At 37.5% G+C, this 20,702-nt stretch overlaps 5 protein-coding genes across 5 annotated transcripts; 2 read left to right on the top strand and 3 right to left on the bottom strand.

Annotated features, from left to right (window-relative positions):
* Nucleotides 1–840: 840 nt before the first annotated feature.
* EV154DRAFT_515342 (uncharacterized protein) lies at nucleotides 841–2,012 on the bottom strand. The gene has a single exon (XM_051602244.1). The coding sequence runs from the start codon at nucleotides 1,992–1,994 to the stop codon at nucleotides 894–896; it is 1,101 nt and encodes a 366-aa protein (XP_051455638.1). The 5' UTR covers nucleotides 1,995–2,012; the 3' UTR covers nucleotides 841–893.
* Nucleotides 2,013–4,013: 2,001 nt separating this feature from the next.
* EV154DRAFT_287984 (uncharacterized protein) lies at nucleotides 4,014–14,181 on the bottom strand. The gene is made up of 5 exons (XM_051594789.1): nucleotides 13,536–14,181; nucleotides 11,005–13,465; nucleotides 4,631–10,952; nucleotides 4,547–4,557; nucleotides 4,014–4,467 (listed from the first exon to the last, which is right to left on the bottom strand). Exons 1-5 carry the CDS (start codon nucleotides 14,115–14,117, stop codon nucleotides 4,121–4,123), a joined length of 9,723 nt encoding a protein of 3,240 aa, XP_051455637.1. The 5' UTR covers nucleotides 14,118–14,181; the 3' UTR covers nucleotides 4,014–4,120.
* A 143-nt stretch (nucleotides 14,182–14,324) lies between these two features.
* On the bottom strand, nucleotides 14,325–15,993 carry EV154DRAFT_515339 (tetrapyrrole methylase). Its single transcript, XM_051602243.1, has one exon. The coding sequence runs from the start codon at nucleotides 15,935–15,937 to the stop codon at nucleotides 14,474–14,476; it is 1,464 nt and encodes a 487-aa protein (XP_051455636.1). The 5' UTR covers nucleotides 15,938–15,993; the 3' UTR covers nucleotides 14,325–14,473.
* Nucleotides 15,994–17,423: 1,430 nt separating this feature from the next.
* Nucleotides 17,424–18,640, top strand: EV154DRAFT_287958 (uncharacterized protein). The gene is made up of 6 exons (XM_051594788.1): nucleotides 17,424–17,470; nucleotides 17,569–17,653; nucleotides 17,706–17,857; nucleotides 17,929–18,099; nucleotides 18,164–18,323; nucleotides 18,390–18,640. The coding sequence occupies exons 2-6, from the start codon at nucleotides 17,624–17,626 to the stop codon at nucleotides 18,399–18,401; spliced, it is 525 nt and encodes a 174-aa protein (XP_051455635.1). The 5' UTR covers nucleotides 17,424–17,470; nucleotides 17,569–17,623; the 3' UTR covers nucleotides 18,402–18,640.
* Nucleotides 18,641–18,714: 74 nt separating this feature from the next.
* Nucleotides 18,715–19,333, top strand: EV154DRAFT_424253 (uncharacterized protein; the record flags this gene model as incomplete). Its single annotated transcript, XM_051596182.1, has 2 exons — nucleotides 18,715–18,973; nucleotides 19,038–19,333. Coding segments are annotated over 2 exons (555 nt in total), but the record flags the coding sequence as incomplete, so codon positions are not given.
* Nucleotides 19,334–20,702: the final 1,369 nt, after the last annotated feature.

Here is a 20,702-nt window from a genome sequence, read left to right as displayed (position 1 = left end):
TGCACGGTAAAAATGATGAACTTTCTTAAAGGAATTATCGTCCGTGTAACCAACATATTTCATCTCGAGTTTAAACATAAAAATCAGGTTTCGGTTTTCAAGCATACGTTTGATATTTGATCAATTTTTTAACTGGTGTCTATCACGCAAGAATTCGGACACCATTTTTTGAGATTTGGGTGTTACATCGCACAAAAGTTTTGACAGAAACTGTTTTTAGAAAAGGGTAAACAAACGACATTCAAGGGAGACGGTGTTTAAACAAGACGAAGAGGAAAGTACCTTCGATAAATAATAAAGAAGTTGCAAGCTAGAATTATGCAGATTAGGTAGAAATTTGGCCATAGTAATTCGATGACAAATTATAACAGCGTCAAGAGTACGCCATGCCGAGGGTCAGGTTTAAATTATTATGCTGTAACTTACAGGTATGTCTGTAGATTTATTGAAGGCACCCAACTAGAATTTATTCAATGTCAAAACTTTCCTTATTATCCCAAATAACTGAACCGATTAGGTAGTGTTTGCTTGTATTACATAACGTTGTGCCTTGAGCACTGCCTCTATTTGGATTTTAGTTTAATGAGCAAATACTTAAAATACTTAACTAAATACTTGTACTCTCTCTCTCTCTCTCTCTCTCTCTCTCTCTCTCTCTCTCTCTCTCTCTCTCTCTCTCTCTCTCTCTCTCTCTCTCTCTCTCTCTCTCTCTCTCTCTCTCTCTCTCTCTCTCTCTCTCTCTCTCTCTCTATCTATCTATCTATCTATCTATCTATCTATCTATCTATCTATCTATCTATCTATCTCCACACACTCACACACATCATCATTGAGACGTTATTTCTATTGATTTTTAAGGGAGACATGTCTCTGGTTTTTATTTAAAACCCTTTTCAAGCAGCACAAAGGACCGGTTTTGGCATTAAGAACGGTGGCTCGGTATACTCTAATGGTTTAACTGGATCCAAAGGAAGTGATTCAACTTGTTGACTTACATTGGAACTCTCAGAAACTGATGGTGTGTCAGAGATCCCATTTAATTGTTGTGCTGTAAAGATGTGTGATTGTTTGTTATTACATACAGTATTCAACCCAGAATTTGCATGCGTGTTATTGTTGTCACAGCAAGAGTTTTTATCTGCCCAGTTGGGTAAATGTGCTTCCCCAACTTGATAGGATGCATGCCACCAATAGGTGCGACGTAAAGGAAATTGACTTGGTTGATGGCATAAAATTGGTTTGGAGCCCTTTTCTGTTCCGTTTTTATTTTCGGTGCCATATATAGATAGTTCTAGTAAAATGTCTGTTTCGGAAGGATTATCATACATTATGTGCTTTTTTAAAGTTTCGTCCTTTCGGATAGCTATTCTAGAGAATCCGCGTTCGCGTAAACGCTCAATATTTTTACTTGTTGAATGATCTAACTGAAGCCATTCATTTTTTTGCCATTCTATTTCATAAGTTGGTTTAAACGGCTGTGTCATACGACGCAGTTGAAATTTTCGCAGATCTGAACTGTCCATACTGTAACGCAAAAGTTGATGCAGTGGTACGGTATCGCCTTGGATTATATCATGATTTAAAATCTCCGGCTCCTGCTGATCATCGAATTTGCTCGGCGAAAGAGTTCCGTTGTCGTTGACGGTAGCAATAATATGTGGTAGGTTCTCTTGATGGGTTTTGTTGTCGTGTTTAAACATTTTCAATTTACGAGAAACCTGGTAGCAGATTACATTCAACCATGATATTTTATCATCTTTATTTGTGACAATGGAACCGTTGTTACTGTTTGTTAAGGGTGTATCAGATTTCAGCTTTGTGTCTTTTATTTTGGGCAAAAGTTTACTGCCAAACTTTTTCCATCCTGAGCAAGTTTCAGGTTCTGTGCTGAAAGTGATGCTCATAATTGATGATTTAAATATATAGCTTAAAAGTGATATTAAAAGACAAAAAAAGAAAGAAAAAAAATCGTAATTCCGTATTTTAAATACCATTGTATGTGTATCTGTACTACACTGATTGTTTGTGACATTTTTTGTTTTCCCTCTCTTTATATTTAGGAAAATGCATCTTTGTCAGAAGATGGCTAATCTAACCCCCCAACAAGCTAGTAAGTTTTGCTCAGGATAGGCATAAAATATTTGCTTGTAAAAAAAATGACTGTTATATCATCTGAAAACAACGTGGTAGATTATGCAATCATCATGGCCAATACAAAAATGATTGACAACATCATTTGTGAATAAAAGAGAGCGGGAAACACAAAAATGTGTTTCCGGGTACGCAGAGTACATATCTTCTCTACATAAGTTACTATCATAATGAATCATAAGCGAAAATTTATATCACCAGTTATTCTTTGTTAATTTACACAAATAGCTATTTACAGTATAAAATCTAATAAAGTTTGTGGCTAAACGTCCCATACCAGTTCTGAGAAAACGACATGAAAAAATTAAAAATATAACAACACATATTCGGAGATTCTAATGGATGCTTGAGGCTTTCCGGATGGTTGTACCACCACGACATGAACATACATATATATATTTGTCTCGGGTAGACATTTTATAATCTATATATGATAGAATATTGTCTCGGTCTTCTATTATAGGAGGCCGATGGGAAAAGCTTCTTTTTCGATGTTTTGTAAGACTTTAATTATACTACATATTTTATGAGCTAGATGCTTCATTTTCTTATTCAGTAAATGTATAATACATGGGTCTGCATGCATTTAGTCCTTTTTTTTTCAAATAAAGTGTTTCGTATTTACATAACACTCAATGGTAATGCAATGCCATATTTGGAAACAGATGTTAAGCGCCTTTTGCTAAAATGATGTCAGAAGCGCCGCGGTCGTTACAAAAATGAGTGTCGTACAACTCAAGTATATGGTCCTACTAGGTTTCACATCCTCATTACACTCTTTAATTGCTATATTTATATTTCTATTTTACAGTCGTTTCAACCCGAAAGGGAGCCAGTCAAAAATTAAAAGGCCGCTTTTGTTTTTTCAAACGACATGTCTCTTTTCCCTGAAGCTCGATATCCTTGACAATATTTATTGAGTGCTGATTTTACTAAGTTTCTCTTTTAAATATTTTTTAAGCATTAAGTAAGTCGTGTAGCAAGGTCTTACTCTTTCTCAAATTTACTGCGCTTAACTTTGTTCTTACTATTGCCTAAAACTGCTCGATTGGATTGAGCCCTGGAGAAAGGCGAAGAGAAATAGGCTTGTAGCATCTCCTTGTTATAAGCTCATCTATCCCTTTAGCAGTGTAAATAAACGAATTATTTACAACTATGTAATGTCACTTTATCTCAGGGAGACAGTCTATCTCGTCCAAAAATAAAAGGTACTGATCATTAACAGTATCTTTATGTAAAGACATCCCATTACTAAACGCCGCTTTGCTTGTGTGTTTATAAAAATTGATCTTGACGCGCTTGGACTATTCCTTTAGAATTTTCGAAGCTTAATGATATACGCAACAAATTTAAAAGAAATGGCACCCAAAATCATATGAAATACTGTTCTCGTAGAGGGAACGGCTACAATAGCTGATTTTCATTTTTAGCTCAACTACCTGAAGGCCACATTTTGATATTGAAAGCAGAATCATTTACAAAAACGCAATTTTCGAAATAATTCATATCTGTTGCAGCCTATGTTTTGGCTCAAAGTGGTCAATTATCAATTTTCGTCTAAAAAGTATCATTCTTACTTAATTAAAACATTGAAATCGTATAATAAGAAAACACAGTAATATATGCTAGATATATTTTATCTTTAATTGTTATAATTCAATTAACTAATTTGTATCTTTTATTCGACAGCGGCTTGTTTGACAGATTAGTGTTCAGTTACTATTTTGAACTTGGTAATTGTCTATCAGCGATTCAACAAAGTTAAAGAAAAAGTATCAAAATTATGCAGACATCTTTAAGTAGTAATTTAAAGGTCCCAATAAATGATAGAACATAGCCTTATAAATAAATTTTTCTCACAATATCATGTAGACAAAAAACATAGCGATGTTGGGTTTGATTATATTAAAAAAGGTATTAAAGTTATTGTCAATTATAAAATGTAAAGTGTGATAGATATTAAGGTAATTTAGGACCCTCCTCCTCTTTTTTTGTTAGAGCCAATAGTTTTTGCTGAGCTGTCGGCTTTGACCATTTTCAAAGATACTTGTTTACCTTCTTCATCAGTCTGAATAAATTTGTCGCCCTCTACGTATCCGGACGATGAGTTCGATGATCGATTTGTAAGACTACTACTCACACCACTTCCACGGCGGATTATAGGTGTTCCCACAATTGGTCCCATGGGTGAACCACTTCTGGTTGTGACAGAGAATGAGGGAGCTCCGTCGATTCCGTCATTATGAGTACTGACGGAAAGATATCGTGTTTCTCCACTTTCTGACTTGGTGGCAAGATTATCACTATGACCATGATCTGAAGAATAAATAAATAGAAGAAAAGCATTTGTTACTAAACATGCTTAAAAAAAAGGAAATAGTTAGCTTTTGCATACCTTTCATAAATCTAAACAAAAATCCAAGGTAAGCATATTGTATTATTAGTGCAGTGTCCCAAATTGTAAATTTTAGTAATTTACCTTGACAATTCGACCCAACCACCGCCAACACGAACCATGACCATTTTACTCGGTAAAATGCGGCAATAGACCAACCTGGGATGTTCTTCACCGAACCAATATTTACCGACTTCACCAGGAACCATCTTAACCTTCATACGGAACGGACTTTCGTTCACGATTAAACCCAATTGTACATCCAATTCATTCTTAGGATCTGCAACATATGTTGAGGTACTGTTGCGGCCATTTGGGCTGGTTGGAGTCTTTGATCTGCGCATAGCTGAGTTATTAGGAGTTGCCATTTTCATTTCAGTCGAAAGAGTCGAAGATCTGAAACTAAATTGTCTTGGACCTGGGGGAGGAACTAGTTCGGTTCTAGTTCTACTGGTTCTACGCGCTCTTCGCTCTCGAGGCGTTGATTTAGCCATAGCAAGTTTGGTGAAAAATTCGTGGTTAAGTTCCTTAATACAAGTCTGTAATTCTTTCTCCCGGGAGGAAACAGAAGCCTGCACATTAGACCAATCCTTCATTGTTTTGCGCAATCTCTTTGCGACACGATCATTATCATCCAAAAACTGTTTTTGTGCTTCCGACTTCGCTTTAATTAAAAGTTGCGAAATTTTAGGTTCGCTCTTTTTGTAAGTTGTTGTCAAAGTTTTAAGTAATCGCTGTAAATCTGCTTTGTTAAACTTTGATCCAACAACACTGGCATGTTGTGTTGATGTCTCCTCGATAACTTTAGATAACAGTAAAATATCTGAGTCTACTTGGTCAGTGATCCCAAAAAATTCTGTAATACTTCCTTCTGTGTGAGCTTGTTTCAAACGATGTTTGACCAATTGACGAAGTTCTTCAATTGATTGCTTCAATTTTTCGCGTTGCATCTTCAAAGATCCTTCGGATAAGGATGATGCCATAGTAATTTCATTATGTCCCAAAGTTTTCAACAGTGCATCGATGTCTTGTGTGTACTTTTTCAATGTTACATCAATTTCCTCCTGAAGTTCATTTAGTTCTTGCTCTTCGATAGATACACTTTGGCCAGATAATTGGAGTACTTCAACACGATCTTTTAAGCTGCAGACATATTTTAATGATTCTGAAAGTTTCATTGCAGCAGTTTGACGTTTATGTATAGTGTCAAGACGATCACGAGTCTCATCTGCAGAAGATTTTATTTCTACCCACTTTCTGTTCATCTCATCCTTACGTCTATCCACTGTTTTGGTAATAGCACTGGTTCTTGCTAAACTGATTCTTTTGTTAAGATTTTTCTTAAGCTCGTCGCATTTTTGTTGAAATTCACGAATAGACGTTTCGATTAAATCAAATTTTTGCATGTATTCTTTGAGCTCAGGTAAATCACGAGTGCGACTTGTTCTTGAGGATTTGCCAGTATAGGGTCGGGAATTGCCTGCCTTTAGCTCGTTTATGTTTCGGCTGATTTCCTTATCAAATTTCATAAGACGGCCCAACAATTTCAGCGATGTGATATAATCATTCTCAACTTTAAGAGCGGCATCCAGCTCCTTTAAAAGTTTCTCCAAGCCAAGCTTGGCACTGTAAATTTCCGAAGAAGGGTGATCAAACGATTTGACAAGTTTGGTGGCGTGATCTGAGATGATACCATCATGCTTCATCTTGCATTCACTGTAATTATCCTGAATATGAGACAGAGCTGCACTGTATGCATTGATGATACTGTTGACGGCGTCGGCTTTTTTCAAATGATTTTCTGGATTAGCAGTTGATTGTTGTCGAATATAAGAGATTTGATCTTCACATATTTTAGAAACCTTGGTCACTTCACCTTTAAATGATTCAAACAATGAAGTTCTTTCCTTGTCCATTCTTCTCTTATCTAAGCTACGTTGAAGTACTAGGCTATATTCCCGAATTTCTTGACTACGAGTTAAAAACTTGGATTTATTTGTAATGTCTTGTTCCATGTCTGGTGTATTTTTGACCGTATTTTCAAGTTCTTCAAGATTCATTGCGATCTGAAGTAACTGCTTTTCATATTTCTGAATCTTGTGATTTATGTTTGGTGAAGGATGAAGTTGAACAACTGTTACTTTATCGACATCCACTTTTAAGATTTCCAAAGACTTTTTAAGCTTATCCAATTCATCACATCCTTCAATCCACTTTGATGTTCTAGTTACAAAAGCTGATAGACCCGAATTTTTAGATTCGACATTACTCCAAACCTTTTCGACATTTTCTTGCACTTTTTGAGTTTCAGGGGTATTCACATCTTGTACCATCATGCCACTGTAGTAGGAGTCAGAATCATCATAAAACCCTTGGCATTCCAATATTGATTCCTTAATTTGCTTGTGTGCAACCGTAAGATCTTTAAAGTGCTGAGCACGTTCTTCTGTTGTCTGCTTATCAGTAGTGGAACTGAATCTTCCTTCCTGTATTAGCTTAATAGAATCAAGTACTTTCTTTGCAGAACTATGAAAAAGTTCGGAATTCTCGGCATGAGTATTCCGAAGACGACTTGCATTGATCAAATCGTAGAGACTAGTTAAAGTTGCACGAATCTCTAGTACAGTATCTCCTGCTTGATCTAATTTAGACATCAGAGACTCAACCATGTCTGAGTTGATGGTATGTTTGTATTCTCCTACTTCCGAAAAGAGTTTATTGTACTCTTTGTATTCCAGATCATCAATACGTTTTTGCCACTCACTAACTTGATAGTCAGTCACTGAAGACTCATCCACAGACTTAATTTGATCTTGAAGTGCTTCAAACGATGCCATCAGACTCGAAATACGTCCATTCAGCTCAGCAGGCAAGAGGGCAATGGATAAAGCATTTGATACTTCCTTGGTTTCCAGTAACAGATCATCCCATCGACGACTAATACCTTCGAAAGCGGCAGATACTTCATCAAATTCAGCCATTTTGTTCTCTTTTTCTTCGTCACTGAGCAATCCTTGTTCATCAAAGATCATAATGTATTCTTTACGATGCTTGCAGAGAAGGGTGAAATTGTTGTCATGCGCCTTCATAGCTGTTTGGATACTATCTGCTTCACTTACTGCGTCTCGTAGATGATCAATATCGAGAGCCAAGTTGTCATCGTCCAATATATGTACACTTTTCTCTAATATATCACGTCTTGAGGAAATCCAGTTATCACAGGCTGTCATTTGTCGCTTAAAGATTTTGAGTACATATTGGAGGCGAGTAAATACTTCCTGTGATTTGAACAAGCTAGATAGACTTTCCACCAACTCATCTAATCTTCCTATTCTTGTGGAAATAACATCTTGGGCAACAGAATTCATAGTTTTATCCTTGACTTTAGTGGGCATGGCAATATCATCCTGGTTTGATCTTTGAGGAACTACGATATCAGATTTTGCGAATTGTTTAACTTTTTCTACTCGGACAATGAAATCATCCAATTTCAGGTTGTTGGTGGCCATATTTTGATTTGTCGATGCGGGTGATGATAGGAACGCTTCTTTAATGGCCTCAGCCAACTTCTCTAATTCTGAGGTTCTGTCAAGTAGATCAGAAATCTGCATTCTCTGAGTAACGACTTGTCGAGCATATGAAATATCGGCATTCACATAATATTCCACCTGTGTCAAAGCTTCTATTTTCTTGATATGTAACTCAGACATAAATCCTGGTTTTAAAGAATCAGAAATAGTTCGAAGGGATTGATATTTGTCCTTCATTGGAATTAATTTTGATTTTGTGTACGTTTCGAATTGTTCTTTTTCTAAGGTCCATTGATCTTCAACTGTAATATTTTCATCGATGTCCTCTTCACTTTCGTCGGGATTCCATCGAGCTTTTACCTCCACAAACAATGCAATTGATTTTCTGTAAAGATCAAGATCTAGCATGGACTGTTTGATGTCCAGTTCCAGTTCACTTCGTTGCTTGATGTAATCTAGTTCCTTTTCACGCCAAATGAGCGCTTCCTGTAATTTTTTCAAATTACGGAGACATACCTCCATACGTTCTTGCATGTGTACAGGAATAGACTTTGTTAGAGGGAGTTTTATAAACATCAGTTTCACTTGTTCGTATTGCTTCTCCAAAGGTTCCATTGTATCCGTCTTGAAATTTTGGCACTGTTGATTGATATCGGATCGTTCATCAGAAAGTGTTTCAATGTGATCCTTTGAAAGTACTTCTTGTTGAGCAACGCACTTGTTTTTCTTTAAAATGTATTGTTGAAGTTGATGATTCACAAAGTCAAGTCGGCTTTGGGCTTCATCCATATCTTTTTCCCAAGAAAGTCTTTTATCAGCAGTATCAAGGACAAGAGACTGGTTAAAAATAGCTTGTCGAAGCGACAGAATACTTCGATGAATATTTTCGGATAGCGATTTACATGTTTCTGTGGTTTCGGTAATAATAGAGGAAGCGTTTTCGGACACTTCTTTGGTAATTAGATCCAAATTTGTTTGCAAAGCCAAAATACGTGTTGATTCAAACTCTTGCAGCTCAGATACAAGGCGCATGTTTTCGGATTGATAAGTAGATACAATATCTTTGGACATCTTACTAGTCGAAGAGGCAGCAACATCAATATGACGGCCATTTAATGAGTCTGAAGCTTTTTCAATCCATTCCAAAATAAGGTTTGCTTCAATCTGTTGCTCATCTAATTTTGATTTGATCGAATCGGCGTACTGATAATTACTTAGAATTCTTCCCATGGATTCCTTAAGTTTGTTTAAGTTGTCCATTTTCTTGGCAATGAATGACTGAATTTGCTTGTTATAATCAGCAGGCTGAACTAGGGATTGAGGTTGATATGCTTCAAACCATTGGCCACCTTCTAAGTATTCCATTGAATTACCAGTTTCACAGAGTTGATCAATTTGACCTTGAATAGATGTAAGGTGTTCGATCATTTCGTTACTGATTATTGGTTCGGACTTTGTGGCGGGAGTATCACAGGTTGCAGTTGAAGAAGACTCTCTTAAGGTAGTTTGAATAGTTTCTTGAGCAAGCTCACCATCTGTTTGAACTTGATCGCATAAGGCAGCAAGCTCGGCTATATCATTATGCTGTTCCAAAATATCGGATACATAGTCTGACAGCTGATTTAAATCTTGGTAACCATCTTTTAAATCTTTTTCTTTTGCAATGATGTGATGTGGAGTACTCCCCGTGTCCAGATCTTCTTTACCATGGTAAATAGCATAAGTAGATTGTAGCTCAAGGTATGCGGAATCTGAAGCGATGATGTCAAACTGAGATGAGATGTCAGCTACTTGGTCTAGAATATCTTTATACATGGATTCCTTGTCAACTTCAACAACAGGCTCAGTATCAGACAAGCTGATTCTTTTCTTTTTCAAGCCTTCGGTGTCAAATTGAGCAAATCTGTCGTTGAAATCCCAAACTTTGTGAGCCAGGTCAGTGATGGCCTGGTATGCGTCTTCCCATTGTGACTCCCATGAAATACGCTTTTTCAAAGCAGTCAATTCACTTGTTCTTGTCTCCAATGCCTTCTTGAGTTCTCTGTGGCCTTGTTCTAAACGCTCGATACCGCTGACAAGTGTGTTTCTATCAATGGATACTGAGTTTGTCTCGTCAATTTCCACTTCAAGACGACGTACCGCGTCCAAAGACTTGGCCATATCACGTTTTTCCAACTGTTCTAATCTGACAGCAATTCCTTCTTGTTCCTTTTCAAGTCGAACTAAAGCTTCATCTTCCAAGATAATAACATCCTCCTGCTCTAAAATGGAGCCATCAAACTTTTGAAGTGCACGCACTCTATCCTCTAACCAAGAGGCAATGCGTAAAAGATCATCGTATGCAAGACTGGCACGTTGTTGAAGAGAAAGATTTTCTCGGTGTGAATATAATAATCCCTCGAGTTCTTCCGTAATCTCCGCCAGATAGGTCGAATAATCGTTCATTCTGTCGCTAATCAAGATATTCGATGCCTCGTTAGATGCTATATCGGCGTCAGCATAACCTTCACTGAGTTCTGGGTACGGAATACGCTTCACTAAAGTGGTAACCCAGTTGGAAGAGCTATCTTTAAATGCTTGTACACGTTCATCAAAGACGTTGCTTTCAGATTGTGAGGTGTTGGATGAGGTATCAGTACTATGAGTCATGGAGGATTTAAGCTTCTCTCCCTCGGCTCTCAACTTCCTGAATTGGGAGGATACATCGTTTATGACTAAGTGTTGTTCCACAACCTTTCGTACAAATGAGCAGCGTTTCATCAAAAGCCCAAATTGATTCTCAAAATTTTCTTGACGGTCTTCCATATGACTTGGTAAGGTGGTGTCAACCAGCTCTTCGATTTCCTGGTAACTATCCAATACATCGGAAAAGTGACCTGGATACATATTAGTAAGAAATAGGCAATTAAATAATCATTTTCAGCTCACCTTTATCAAATTCAGCAATACTATTTTCCAGCGACAGTAAGCTTTGAATCACTTCTTCAGTAAGCAGTTTAAGATAATGAGTACTCACTTCATCCTCTTCAGGTTCAGACCAACGTGCTTTTCCATTGACAAAATCGTGTATTTCACTATCTTTTGCCTCACACCATTTGATGGCGTTTGCCAAAAGGTCCTCCCACTGGATACGCACTTGTAAAGTATCGATCAATCTTGAACGTTTTTCCAAAAGTTTCATTAAACGATTCAAAATATTGAGCGTAGTCAACGTTATTTCGATGGTGGATGCATCTGCGGGACTGATACTTCCCTCTGTTGCATGTGTCAATTCCATTACATGGGATCGAAGTCGAGTCATATCGTCTTGATCAAAACGTTCGATTTCACGCTTTAACTTTTTATGTTCATCACAAATTGTGTCGGTAGTGGATTTCTCCCAATGCGACATGTCGAGTGTAAGTGGATCAATATCCACATTTTGGTTACTGTCGTTAATTGTCTTTATACGCAATTCAATCCAATCCCGAATACGGTCCGCTTCAATAAACCAAACACGGACTTGATCGACCCATTTATTGACTTTTTCATATCGAGCTTGAATTTCCGAAAACATCTTCCTAAAACGCGAGTCTGATTCCAATAAATCTCCATATTCTTCCTTAACGCTGTAAATGATGGTTCGGACAGCCGCTACTTTACTCTCTAACTGCTGGATATCTTCATTGGTAGTTTCTTGTTGCCCATTATCCTCCATTGTTTGTTGAATATGAGATAGTTCATCATCAATAGTGCGTATTTTCCCCAAGATGACTAGCCCACGCTCAAAATTTACACAAGCTTGGCGTTCATGTTCCAGAGCAATGACCAGAGTATCGTATTTTGAAATTACCTCGTTGGAACGAACAGATACAACCTGCATAACAGCACGAGATAATTGACGACTGGATTTTCTGAAATCTTTCCAGGACGAATTTTGAAATGATTTAAATTTTTCTGAAAAGTCAACTAAATCGGTCTTGTACTGCTCTGCATTTTCAGGTAAACCTTCTATCGGATGTAATTTTGTGTTGGCAGCAAGTGTTAATTCTTCAACCACCGTCGCTACCTTTAAAAGTGGAGCGATTCGTCCAAGTGATGTTATGAATGTATCCAATTGTTTTTCTAATTCGTTGGCGCGATGTTGATATTCTTCAGCACCTTCTTCTGTATCAATGAGCGCACTTTCCACACTCAGTAAGTCATCTTTGGTTGTCTTTAAGAGGTCGACAAATTGATCCCATTCTTTTTTCAGCATCTCGTACAATTTAGACACTTGTGTGCGTTGCAGATCAGTAAGTCGGATCAATGTATCATCAGCAGTTTCAGGTGGCGACGTGAGCACATCTCTTGCATTTTTGGCAGTGTCCAAATGGGACACTTCATTATCCACCTGTTCCTCAATAATTTCGAGTGCATCAATATACTCGGTGACTGAAGCAGAACTAATGAACTCTTCGGGTATTTCATCGATCGTTCTTGTTTGTGATTTGATAAATGATAAGACGGTCTCATGAATCGTTAACAGTTCATCGAGGATTGGATGCACACCACGAGGCAAATGCCCAGTTAGCTGCATTAATAATTTAGCATTTAAATCTGCCTTGATTCTTGCTTTATCCTCCTTCCCCAATGTTGATTCACGTTGGGCCATCTTCTTTTTCCTGCGTGCAGATGGCATGGGTATAGGCGTTGGGGGCTGTAATTGGTTCTGCTGTAAGAAATGATCAGCCTCGCTTGTGGTTGGAGAAGTGGAGAGTACATCTGTGGGTGGAGGGGAAGAATAGATTTCATCCTCCTCATCATCATTGTAGTCTATAGTTCCACCTGAGGCCATAATAATTTCGGCTTTTCTTTTAGAAGCCCTTTCACGTTTAACATTCACGGGTTCATCACATTGATATTTCGACATGATTTTGTAATACTCGCTGACGTACATCATGACGCTGGGTTCATGGGGATAGTCGACCTCAACTAAATCCTCTGGCTCCAGATATGGTTGTACACCCATGTGCTCAGTGGCTATGCTGAAAGCCAATTTCAATAACTGATTCCAAGTGGCTTTTTCATTTAGGTCTGCATTATTCAAGTATACACTGAATAAATCGGGTATATAGGTTGGGTTATAACGGTGAATTAATAAGCAAAAAGCAACACCGTTTCGCCAAGATCGAGAAAAGTCTTGTATAGAGGGTATAATATTTGCACTGATATAATCTTCTAATTGAATTCTAACCCAATATAAAAGTGCCACTTTTGCTTCTGCCGAGGTAGAAGTATGCTGGAGTTTATCTGCTATCGAATTATGACTGCCTAGCTTTCGTGCATGTGATAAAGGTGTTGGTTTAGCTGGTTCTATATTAAAATCTGTTGATTTGGATTTTACACCGTTTTCACGCTCGGATAACTCCTAATGATGGGTATCAGTAAGCAAAAAAAGGGGAGAGGAATTATATATGTAAACACAAGGTATATTTTACTGTTAAGGAGTGTAAAAACTCATCGCCATGTTCAGTAACAATAAGTTGAATTTGATATTTCAGCATGATGAAGAAAATTAAAGCCAACGTCTTTTTAGCATCTCCGTTCACGATAGCCTCATTTCCAATATCAGGCATACTATCCAGACCAACCTGCCTCTCTAGAAAACTAAGGGCTTGGGCAACATTTGAGAGTTGATGGATACGCATGTTCATACGTTCTGGCTTGGGTGCTGGCTCTTTGGAAATGACAGAGAGTAATTTGAGTAGTTTTTTACCGTCCCTTAAATCGGTCTTTATGTCTTTAATAGACTCGTCTGCTGTACTAAGTTGTGCATTGACCCACTTTGTTAATGTTCTGATTTGAATTTCTTGATAATCTGATCCTATGTTTCGGTTGAGATCGTCTGCAAAATCAAGTCCTCCGACCGTGTTTTGTCGTGATCGTGTAAAGGTTTTGTTTTTATTGTCGCTTCGGAAGAGAGAATAGTTGGACCCTGACTTGACCATACCCGTACCAAAGGGCTGAGATGGTCGACTCGATGTCGATGGTGAGGTTGCATTCGACGATGATGCACTCATGTCATTGATTTAAACAATAATATATGTAAAAGAAGAGAAAAGAAGGGAAAAAAGGGAAAAAAGGGGGAGAAGAGGAGTAATAAATAAATGAACGGATAAACAAATACATTATATGCTGTCTCTTTTCGCGACACATGAGCCCGAGATTCCTCGACAAATCAAGGGGCAAGTTTTCAGCGTGAACCGTTTTATAAACAAACAAACAGCTGATAATTAAAAAAAAGAATGCAGATGATGCCAACACATTCTGCATCTTCAAGACTGACTCGATTTATTACACATATTTACAAAAAGATGATTGCCTACTGTGACACAAATACACCATGAAATTTCGTTTTTTAAATGAAATTAACCAATTATAGATTAGTTGGCGTATTAAGGACAGTGTTAGAATGACCGACTACAAGTACAGCTGGCGCTTTAATGTCGTTTTCCTCCACTGTTTTAGCTAAAGTATCAACAGTTCCAAAAACAATACGCTCTTCAGGGCAATTTGAGTTTTCGATCCAACAAATAGACACATCCAATGGATACTGACGATCAATTAACATGGATCGTAATTCGGAGGCTCTCCCGACAGCCATCAATACTACTAATGTTTGCGTGGCTCCATAAATAGGCAAATCAGGCATAGATCCCTTTGTGCCTCGACCCGTAGTGATAATCACTTGATCTGATACGCCACGATATGTCACTGGAATCATGGCTGCCATAGGTGCAGAGAAAGCACTTGAAATACCAGCAATTAATTCAGGCTCAAATCCACGTTCACGGAACCAAAGAATTTCTTCTCCACCCCTTCCAAATAAAAGGGGATCGCCGATCTTAAGTCTCACAACATGTAAACCCTGCTTTAACCCATCAAGACACCAGTTCATCAATTCCTCTTGCGCTTCATCTGATTTACCTGAGAATTTGCGGGCGATACGTAATTCACCTTGCACCAAATCCAAAATCTGGCTTGGGATTAAACGATCACTAATAACCAAATCAGCTTCTTCCAACAAACGTTTTGCTTTGACAGTAATTAGTTCAGGGTCACCAGGGCCACCGCCAATCAAGGTAATACGAGGCTTCTTATCCGACTTTAAGATACTATCGATACTAGGTACAGCACCAATCATGAAATATTCACGCAATTTTTTAAAAGCAGCCTCTTCTTGTTCTTCTGTCTTCAGTTCATTCAAGCGGCCCATACCCTTCATACCCCATTTTTCACATACTTTTGTCACCCAAGTCATTCTTTTACCCGAATTCTTCATTTCAGGCTCCCATTCTCTTACTTTGGCACGTAATTTACCCATTTTTTCAATAGTAGCACCCATGTCTTCTGGCAAAGCTTTGGCAGCGGTTACACGAATCATGTTGGCCATTTTAGGTCCTTGACCGTTGGTTGACACCGCGATTTGAAGAGGCCCATCACGATGTTGGCTCATGAAATAGAAATCGCACATGGGAGGTACATCCGCTACGTTGACAGGAATACGCTTTTCTCTGCACAAGTGGCCAATACGCAAACTTTCTTCATGATCGTCCAGAGCTGTCAAAACCATATCGGCCGTATCCAGATCGTCGTCTTGGAAATTACGATTCTTCCAGGAGACTTCACCATTTTCAATACGGTACTTAACTTCAGGGTGAAGTCCTTGTTCAGGCGAGACAATTGTAACGACAGCGTCTGCAATCTTGAGCGAGACAATTCGTTGTGCTGCAACATTACCACCTCCAACAATGAGAATATTTTTGTTAGCTACTTGGTAGGCAATAACGAGAGAGCCACCGCCTTGAATAGGTGCATACTTTTCTGTTTCTTGAGACATTTGTTTTGGAAATGATAGAGAAATAAAAAAAGAGATAGGGTCGGATTCGGTTTTTTTGTACACCAACAGAAATGATGTGCTTTTTGGCGGAGTCAAACGACTACAAAATATCTCATCTTTTTTGCTTCATACACTACATATGGACAGAGCGGGATAAAAGGTTCTAGCTACTAGACACCCAAACATTATCACCAATTGTTTTGGCGTTCTACACGTGCGGCCAGAGAAAGAAACGCACAAAGCGTGATCACCAGAAGAGATTCAGGCAAATAATGCTCGCAACAGGCAATATCTAGCCAATCGTAACGAAAGCGATCCACTCTTTTTGGTAGCAGAGGCAGAAAGAGTAAGAAGAAACCGTGTGTCAGTTTCGGCTCCTGACCAGGTGAAGCTACAAAAAAACCGGAGAAAGGGAGAGGTGGGACGGTGACTGGATACTATTTCAACTTTGTAGCTGAGACCATATAAATAATGAATCAATACGAAGAGAGGCCATTATTTGGTAATGGACAACTGTTCAATTCACAACCACGTTAATATCAGAAATTATATTGAGTCCCATGGCTATGGCTATGTTTACCATCCATCTTACTCGTCTGAACTTAACCCCATTGAGAAATTTTGGTCAATGTACCAAAGTAAAGTAAAGAGAGAAGCACTTTTGAACAGGGGACATTGTCTTTCAAAATTAGAAAAGTTTAAATTAATGTGCTCACCAGTGATTAACAAGACTTTTGTAGAAATTCAGTAGGGGAATTCGATGATTGATTAAGCATAAAACCCATTTAATAAATTTTGATGTACTTTCTAACATCCTTTTTTGCCTGTAACGGATGCGCAGTTTTAAAAAAGCTTATTCGCGTTGTCTTTTTAAATAAAATACGTGTCGACCATTACCTTTCTTAAATGTTCATATAAAAAAAAAACTTTCTTAAATGTTACGTTATATTACCTGATACTATTATAAAACTCTATAACGCGTTAAAAGAAGGTAAGTGAGTTAACGTTGAAATGTATGCTGATATATTAATTGCGTTTTTTATAATCTTTATTTTTAGAAATACACACCAACTTGTTATCCCAAGCGAAAGATCAGCCCATAGTTTCATGGAATAGATCTATTTTTGACATGCGATCCTTTATACTTTCAAACTATGATTACACACCAATCAGTGAATACAGAGCCGTTTGGAAGCAATTGTTCAAGACCGCAGTCATTAGATTATCTCTTGCTACTGAACCGAACGAGCAAGGGGATACATGGAATGAAGAAATTATTGGCGACCTCATAAAAAAGAAATTAGCAACTTTACGTTCAGAAACTTCTCAAACAGCAATTTTAAGCTCAAATGAATGGAAATGTCTAGAACTCCGTATTTTTTAGAATTACGCGTTGGTCGACATGCCATATCATCTAAACTTCATAGAATGATCGTTTTCTGTTTTCCATAAAATCTGCTTCGCTGTCATTACAAGCTACTACTGGAATGCAGATAGACAATTACCAAGCTCTGACTTGCTTGGGAGGTTTTTGTAAGTGTTTCTATTTTAAGTAAAGGCTCAAACATTATGGATGATAAAATAGACAAATGAAATTATCCTGACATAAGCTTGTTTATCTATAAATAAAGCTGGTTCACACACTTTATTCTTCTCCTTTTCTTTTCCCTTGACATACTTCTTTTAATGTATGAAAGTAATCGATCACGTAAAAAGGTTTGTTTAGTAGTGACTCTTGTTTCTTTGAAAAGAAGCTAAATTGAAAAAGATATATAATTGTGATAATGCGGCTGCGGCTAGTCTTTGCTATAGGAGGGCAGAGTTCTTGAGTTTTTGGAACTCACGAACCGTGAATGGCTGTGATTGCACTGTAAATAGGTGCAATCATACTGGTCTGCTGGTCTTCTGGCCGGAATTCCTGTAAGTGGTATAAAAAAAATACGTTTGAAAAAAATACGGAGGTCTAGACATTTCCCAAATGAATCCCGTAGTAAAGCATGTTCTTCAACTTCATCGCTATCATACCAAAGACAATTATCAACATTTGACTATTTAAACATTTCTGAAACTTTTTCTAAACTCACAAAGAAGTGGAAGTTAAAAACTGGCAGAATGGTAGAAGATGTTATGTACAAAGCTTCAAAAGAATTCATTGTGAAGCAGTAAGTATTTTGAGTACATAGTTATGAAACTTTATTTGTTTTTTAGTAACTAACACTGGCTCAGTCCTGCCCATTCGTTTATATTAAATACAGAGGACTCAGTTTGGGAAGAAACTTTCTCACAATCTGAGCTTGATGAAATCGCGGCTGCAGCCAACTCTTTTGACTTTAACAAGCCGTTTCCTCCTGACTTGCAAGGCATAAAACTCAAGTTAAATAAAAAGGTGAACTCAAAGTATGAGCCATATTACACCTAGCACTTACCTTATTTTTTAATGGTCTAACTTTAGGGACATCTATGATACAATTGCCACTACTGAAGCTCACCCTATAGATAATCCAGAAAAATTCTGGTTAAAACAAAGCATCTTAAACTATGCAATGCTGTTTATAGATAATGAAGTTTTGTTACCATCAGAAACAGAGCAAGATTTACTTGACAATGTATATGGTTTCATCAAAACTAGTTGTAGACTTAGTGAAACTAAGGCATATGGATAAGGATATTGTACTTTTTTTTTTAAGAAATACCCATTTTGTAATTAATTTTCTTTACAATACTTTAATAGCGCTAAACAAAGCCAGTCATCTAGTGAGTGTAGAAACTCAAAATGATCAATAGGCTCTACATCAAAGGTTCAAAGAAAGCAATTGGCCGAAAATGCTGATTTAACCTTTAGATATCTTTCACATGAACTTTTTTGTCTTGAAATTGGTCTTGATGACCATGGTCCAAATGATACTAAAGAATTGAACGAAAGTTCAATTAAAGCGCCACTGATGATGAAAAACTTCTGCCTTCATCTAAATTATCTAAATTCTCAATACAAGATGAACCCGAGTAACATCGATACTATGAGTACTATAGTCAGTAGTAAGAAATAGGAAATTAAAAAGAAAACAATGGTCGTAGTAAAATTTATCTGGCATTTTATTAGGATATAATATTAAAGCTTTGGGCCTGTCATTTGATAATGGATCAATATCACTTCTTTCTATCTCTGATAGACTTCATATGCCTGAAACTGTTTCTGAAATACCACGTCTACTTCCTCCTGTATTAAATTTCGTCTACAATTTAAACAGAGTGCTGAAGTCAACTGTTGATCAATTGAAGGACATGAATTCATCTGTTTTCATCGAGCCGGAAACCAAGTTTTTTCTTCCCCTTTCCTTCGTTCCTGTTACCAACGCAGCTATAAATAAGAAGAGAAGGCCAGACGAAGACCACTAAAATACCCTCTTTAGCATATACTCATCATATTGTAACGTTTATTATTGTTATCGCTTATGCTATTTTCACTTATGCTAATAGCACTTGTTTTTATCACTCACATTGTTACCACCAACAATGCTATCACCAATATCATTATCATCATTTATATTACTAGCAGCATTTCTTAGTATTACTATCATTATCACTGACGTTATTGTCGCTGGCATTATTATCATTAAGGCTGAAGTCAGCAAAGCCACCTTCTACTGAAGTACCGCTGTCATCCTCACATAATTCTGAAGATACGCCTATTAATAATTTCAACCAGGCTCAAATTATTAGTGATGATATTCCTATTTTAGTTGGTAGGTAGATTTATTTATATAGATTTTTTTTTATTCATCATAATATTTGTTTTAAGCAGATTTGGATATGGTAGTTGATGATCAAAGTGAGGATGAAGAAAGGGATGATGAAGTAATTTACAACTTTGTAGAGCAAAATAACAATACTGACGTTGATACACTTTTGGATGTCAATATTGATCAAGAAGAAAGCAACGATGACAAATTGTCGAACACTCTTCCGACTCGTGTTTTAAAGGACATATTCCATTTAATGGATATGATAAAAGTATCAACGAGACATGGTTTGTCTAAGGAGTTTGCTCGAGTTTTAAGAGATGCAATATTCCTTTACGATGAAGAGGACAAGAGAGCTGTAGAAGAGTATCTTGAATCTGTAGACATTACTTGGGGCAGGGCAATGTTAATCAAGCCGGACTGGGTGCTCAAGCGAGTACGTAGATACGTACCAAGTCCCAATGTTCTTTTGCCAGTGGTCGATAATCTTTTCAATGTTTACGGTTACATTAAGTGCGCTGCTACAGGATTCCCGCTTTTCGACAGACAGGGCTGGAAGCAAGCCAAAGCTGATTTGGAGGCAATTAGAAAAGGCCATGTCAGCGATCCTCCTGGAATTTCATTCTACTATTTGGTCAAAAGAGTTTCGCGTGGATTGCCTGTGTATCGTTGTACGAGAGGTGCAAATTCTGTTGAAGGTGGTATCCACCAAAATATTATTCGAAAGTTTAGTTCTTTTAATGCAGACCCATTTTTGGCTGATTGTGCTCTCGCTGACTATCGTCTGCGCCACAACATGTCTGTAAGATCAGAGCCACAAAATTTGATTCAGTGAGTAATTAATTAAGTATATAACTAAGTTGGAAGCAGAAATAGATTTAACATCGAGCATCGAAGCCATTATAACCCATGGCTTGTTCAAGCTCTGAATACGTTACGTGCTGATGTTGATCAAGAATTTATTTCGTCATACGCTGACTCTTACGGTAATTCTCACCATCTTGTTGATTCGAACGAACAATTTG

Source organism: Mucor mucedo (genome assembly GCF_025094135.1).
Source record: "Mucor mucedo strain NRRL 3635 chromosome Unknown EV154scaffold_73, whole genome shotgun sequence".
NCBI lineage: Eukaryota > Fungi > Mucoromycota > Mucoromycetes > Mucorales > Mucoraceae > Mucor > Mucor mucedo.
Note: the sequence above shows the minus strand (reverse complement) of the source record. Positions and strands in the feature narration are given on the sequence as shown.

What these genes read in the sequence shown, in the direction of transcription:
- EV154DRAFT_515342 (XM_051602244.1), bottom strand. Translation starts at nt 1,994, where the DNA reads ATGGTATTTAAAATACGGAATTACGATTTTTTTTCTTTCTTTTTTTGT.
- EV154DRAFT_287984 (XM_051594789.1), bottom strand. Translation starts at nt 14,117, where the DNA reads ATGAGTGCATCATCGTCGAATGCAACCTCACCATCGACATCGAGTCGA. An exon ending in AGTTTTTACACTCCTTAACA is followed by an intron (nt 13,466 to 13,535) that starts GTAAAATATACC and finishes ACCCATCATTAG; the next exon opens with GAGTTATCCGAGCGTGAAAA. An exon ending in TATTGCTGAATTTGATAAAG is followed by an intron (nt 10,953 to 11,004) that starts GTGAGCTGAAAA and finishes ATATGTATCCAG; the next exon opens with GTCACTTTTCCGATGTATTG.
- EV154DRAFT_515339 (XM_051602243.1), bottom strand. Translation starts at nt 15,937, where the DNA reads ATGTCTCAAGAAACAGAAAAGTATGCACCTATTCAAGGCGGTGGCTCT.
- EV154DRAFT_287958 (XM_051594788.1), top strand. Translation starts at nt 17,624, where the DNA reads ATGTATGAAAGTAATCGATCACGTAAAAAG. An exon ending in GTAATCGATCACGTAAAAAG is followed by an intron (nt 17,654 to 17,705) that starts GTTTGTTTAGTA and finishes AAATTGAAAAAG; the next exon opens with ATATATAATTGTGATAATGC. An exon ending in AAAGAATTCATTGTGAAGCA is followed by an intron (nt 18,100 to 18,163) that starts GTAAGTATTTTG and finishes ACACTGGCTCAG; the next exon opens with TCCTGCCCATTCGTTTATAT.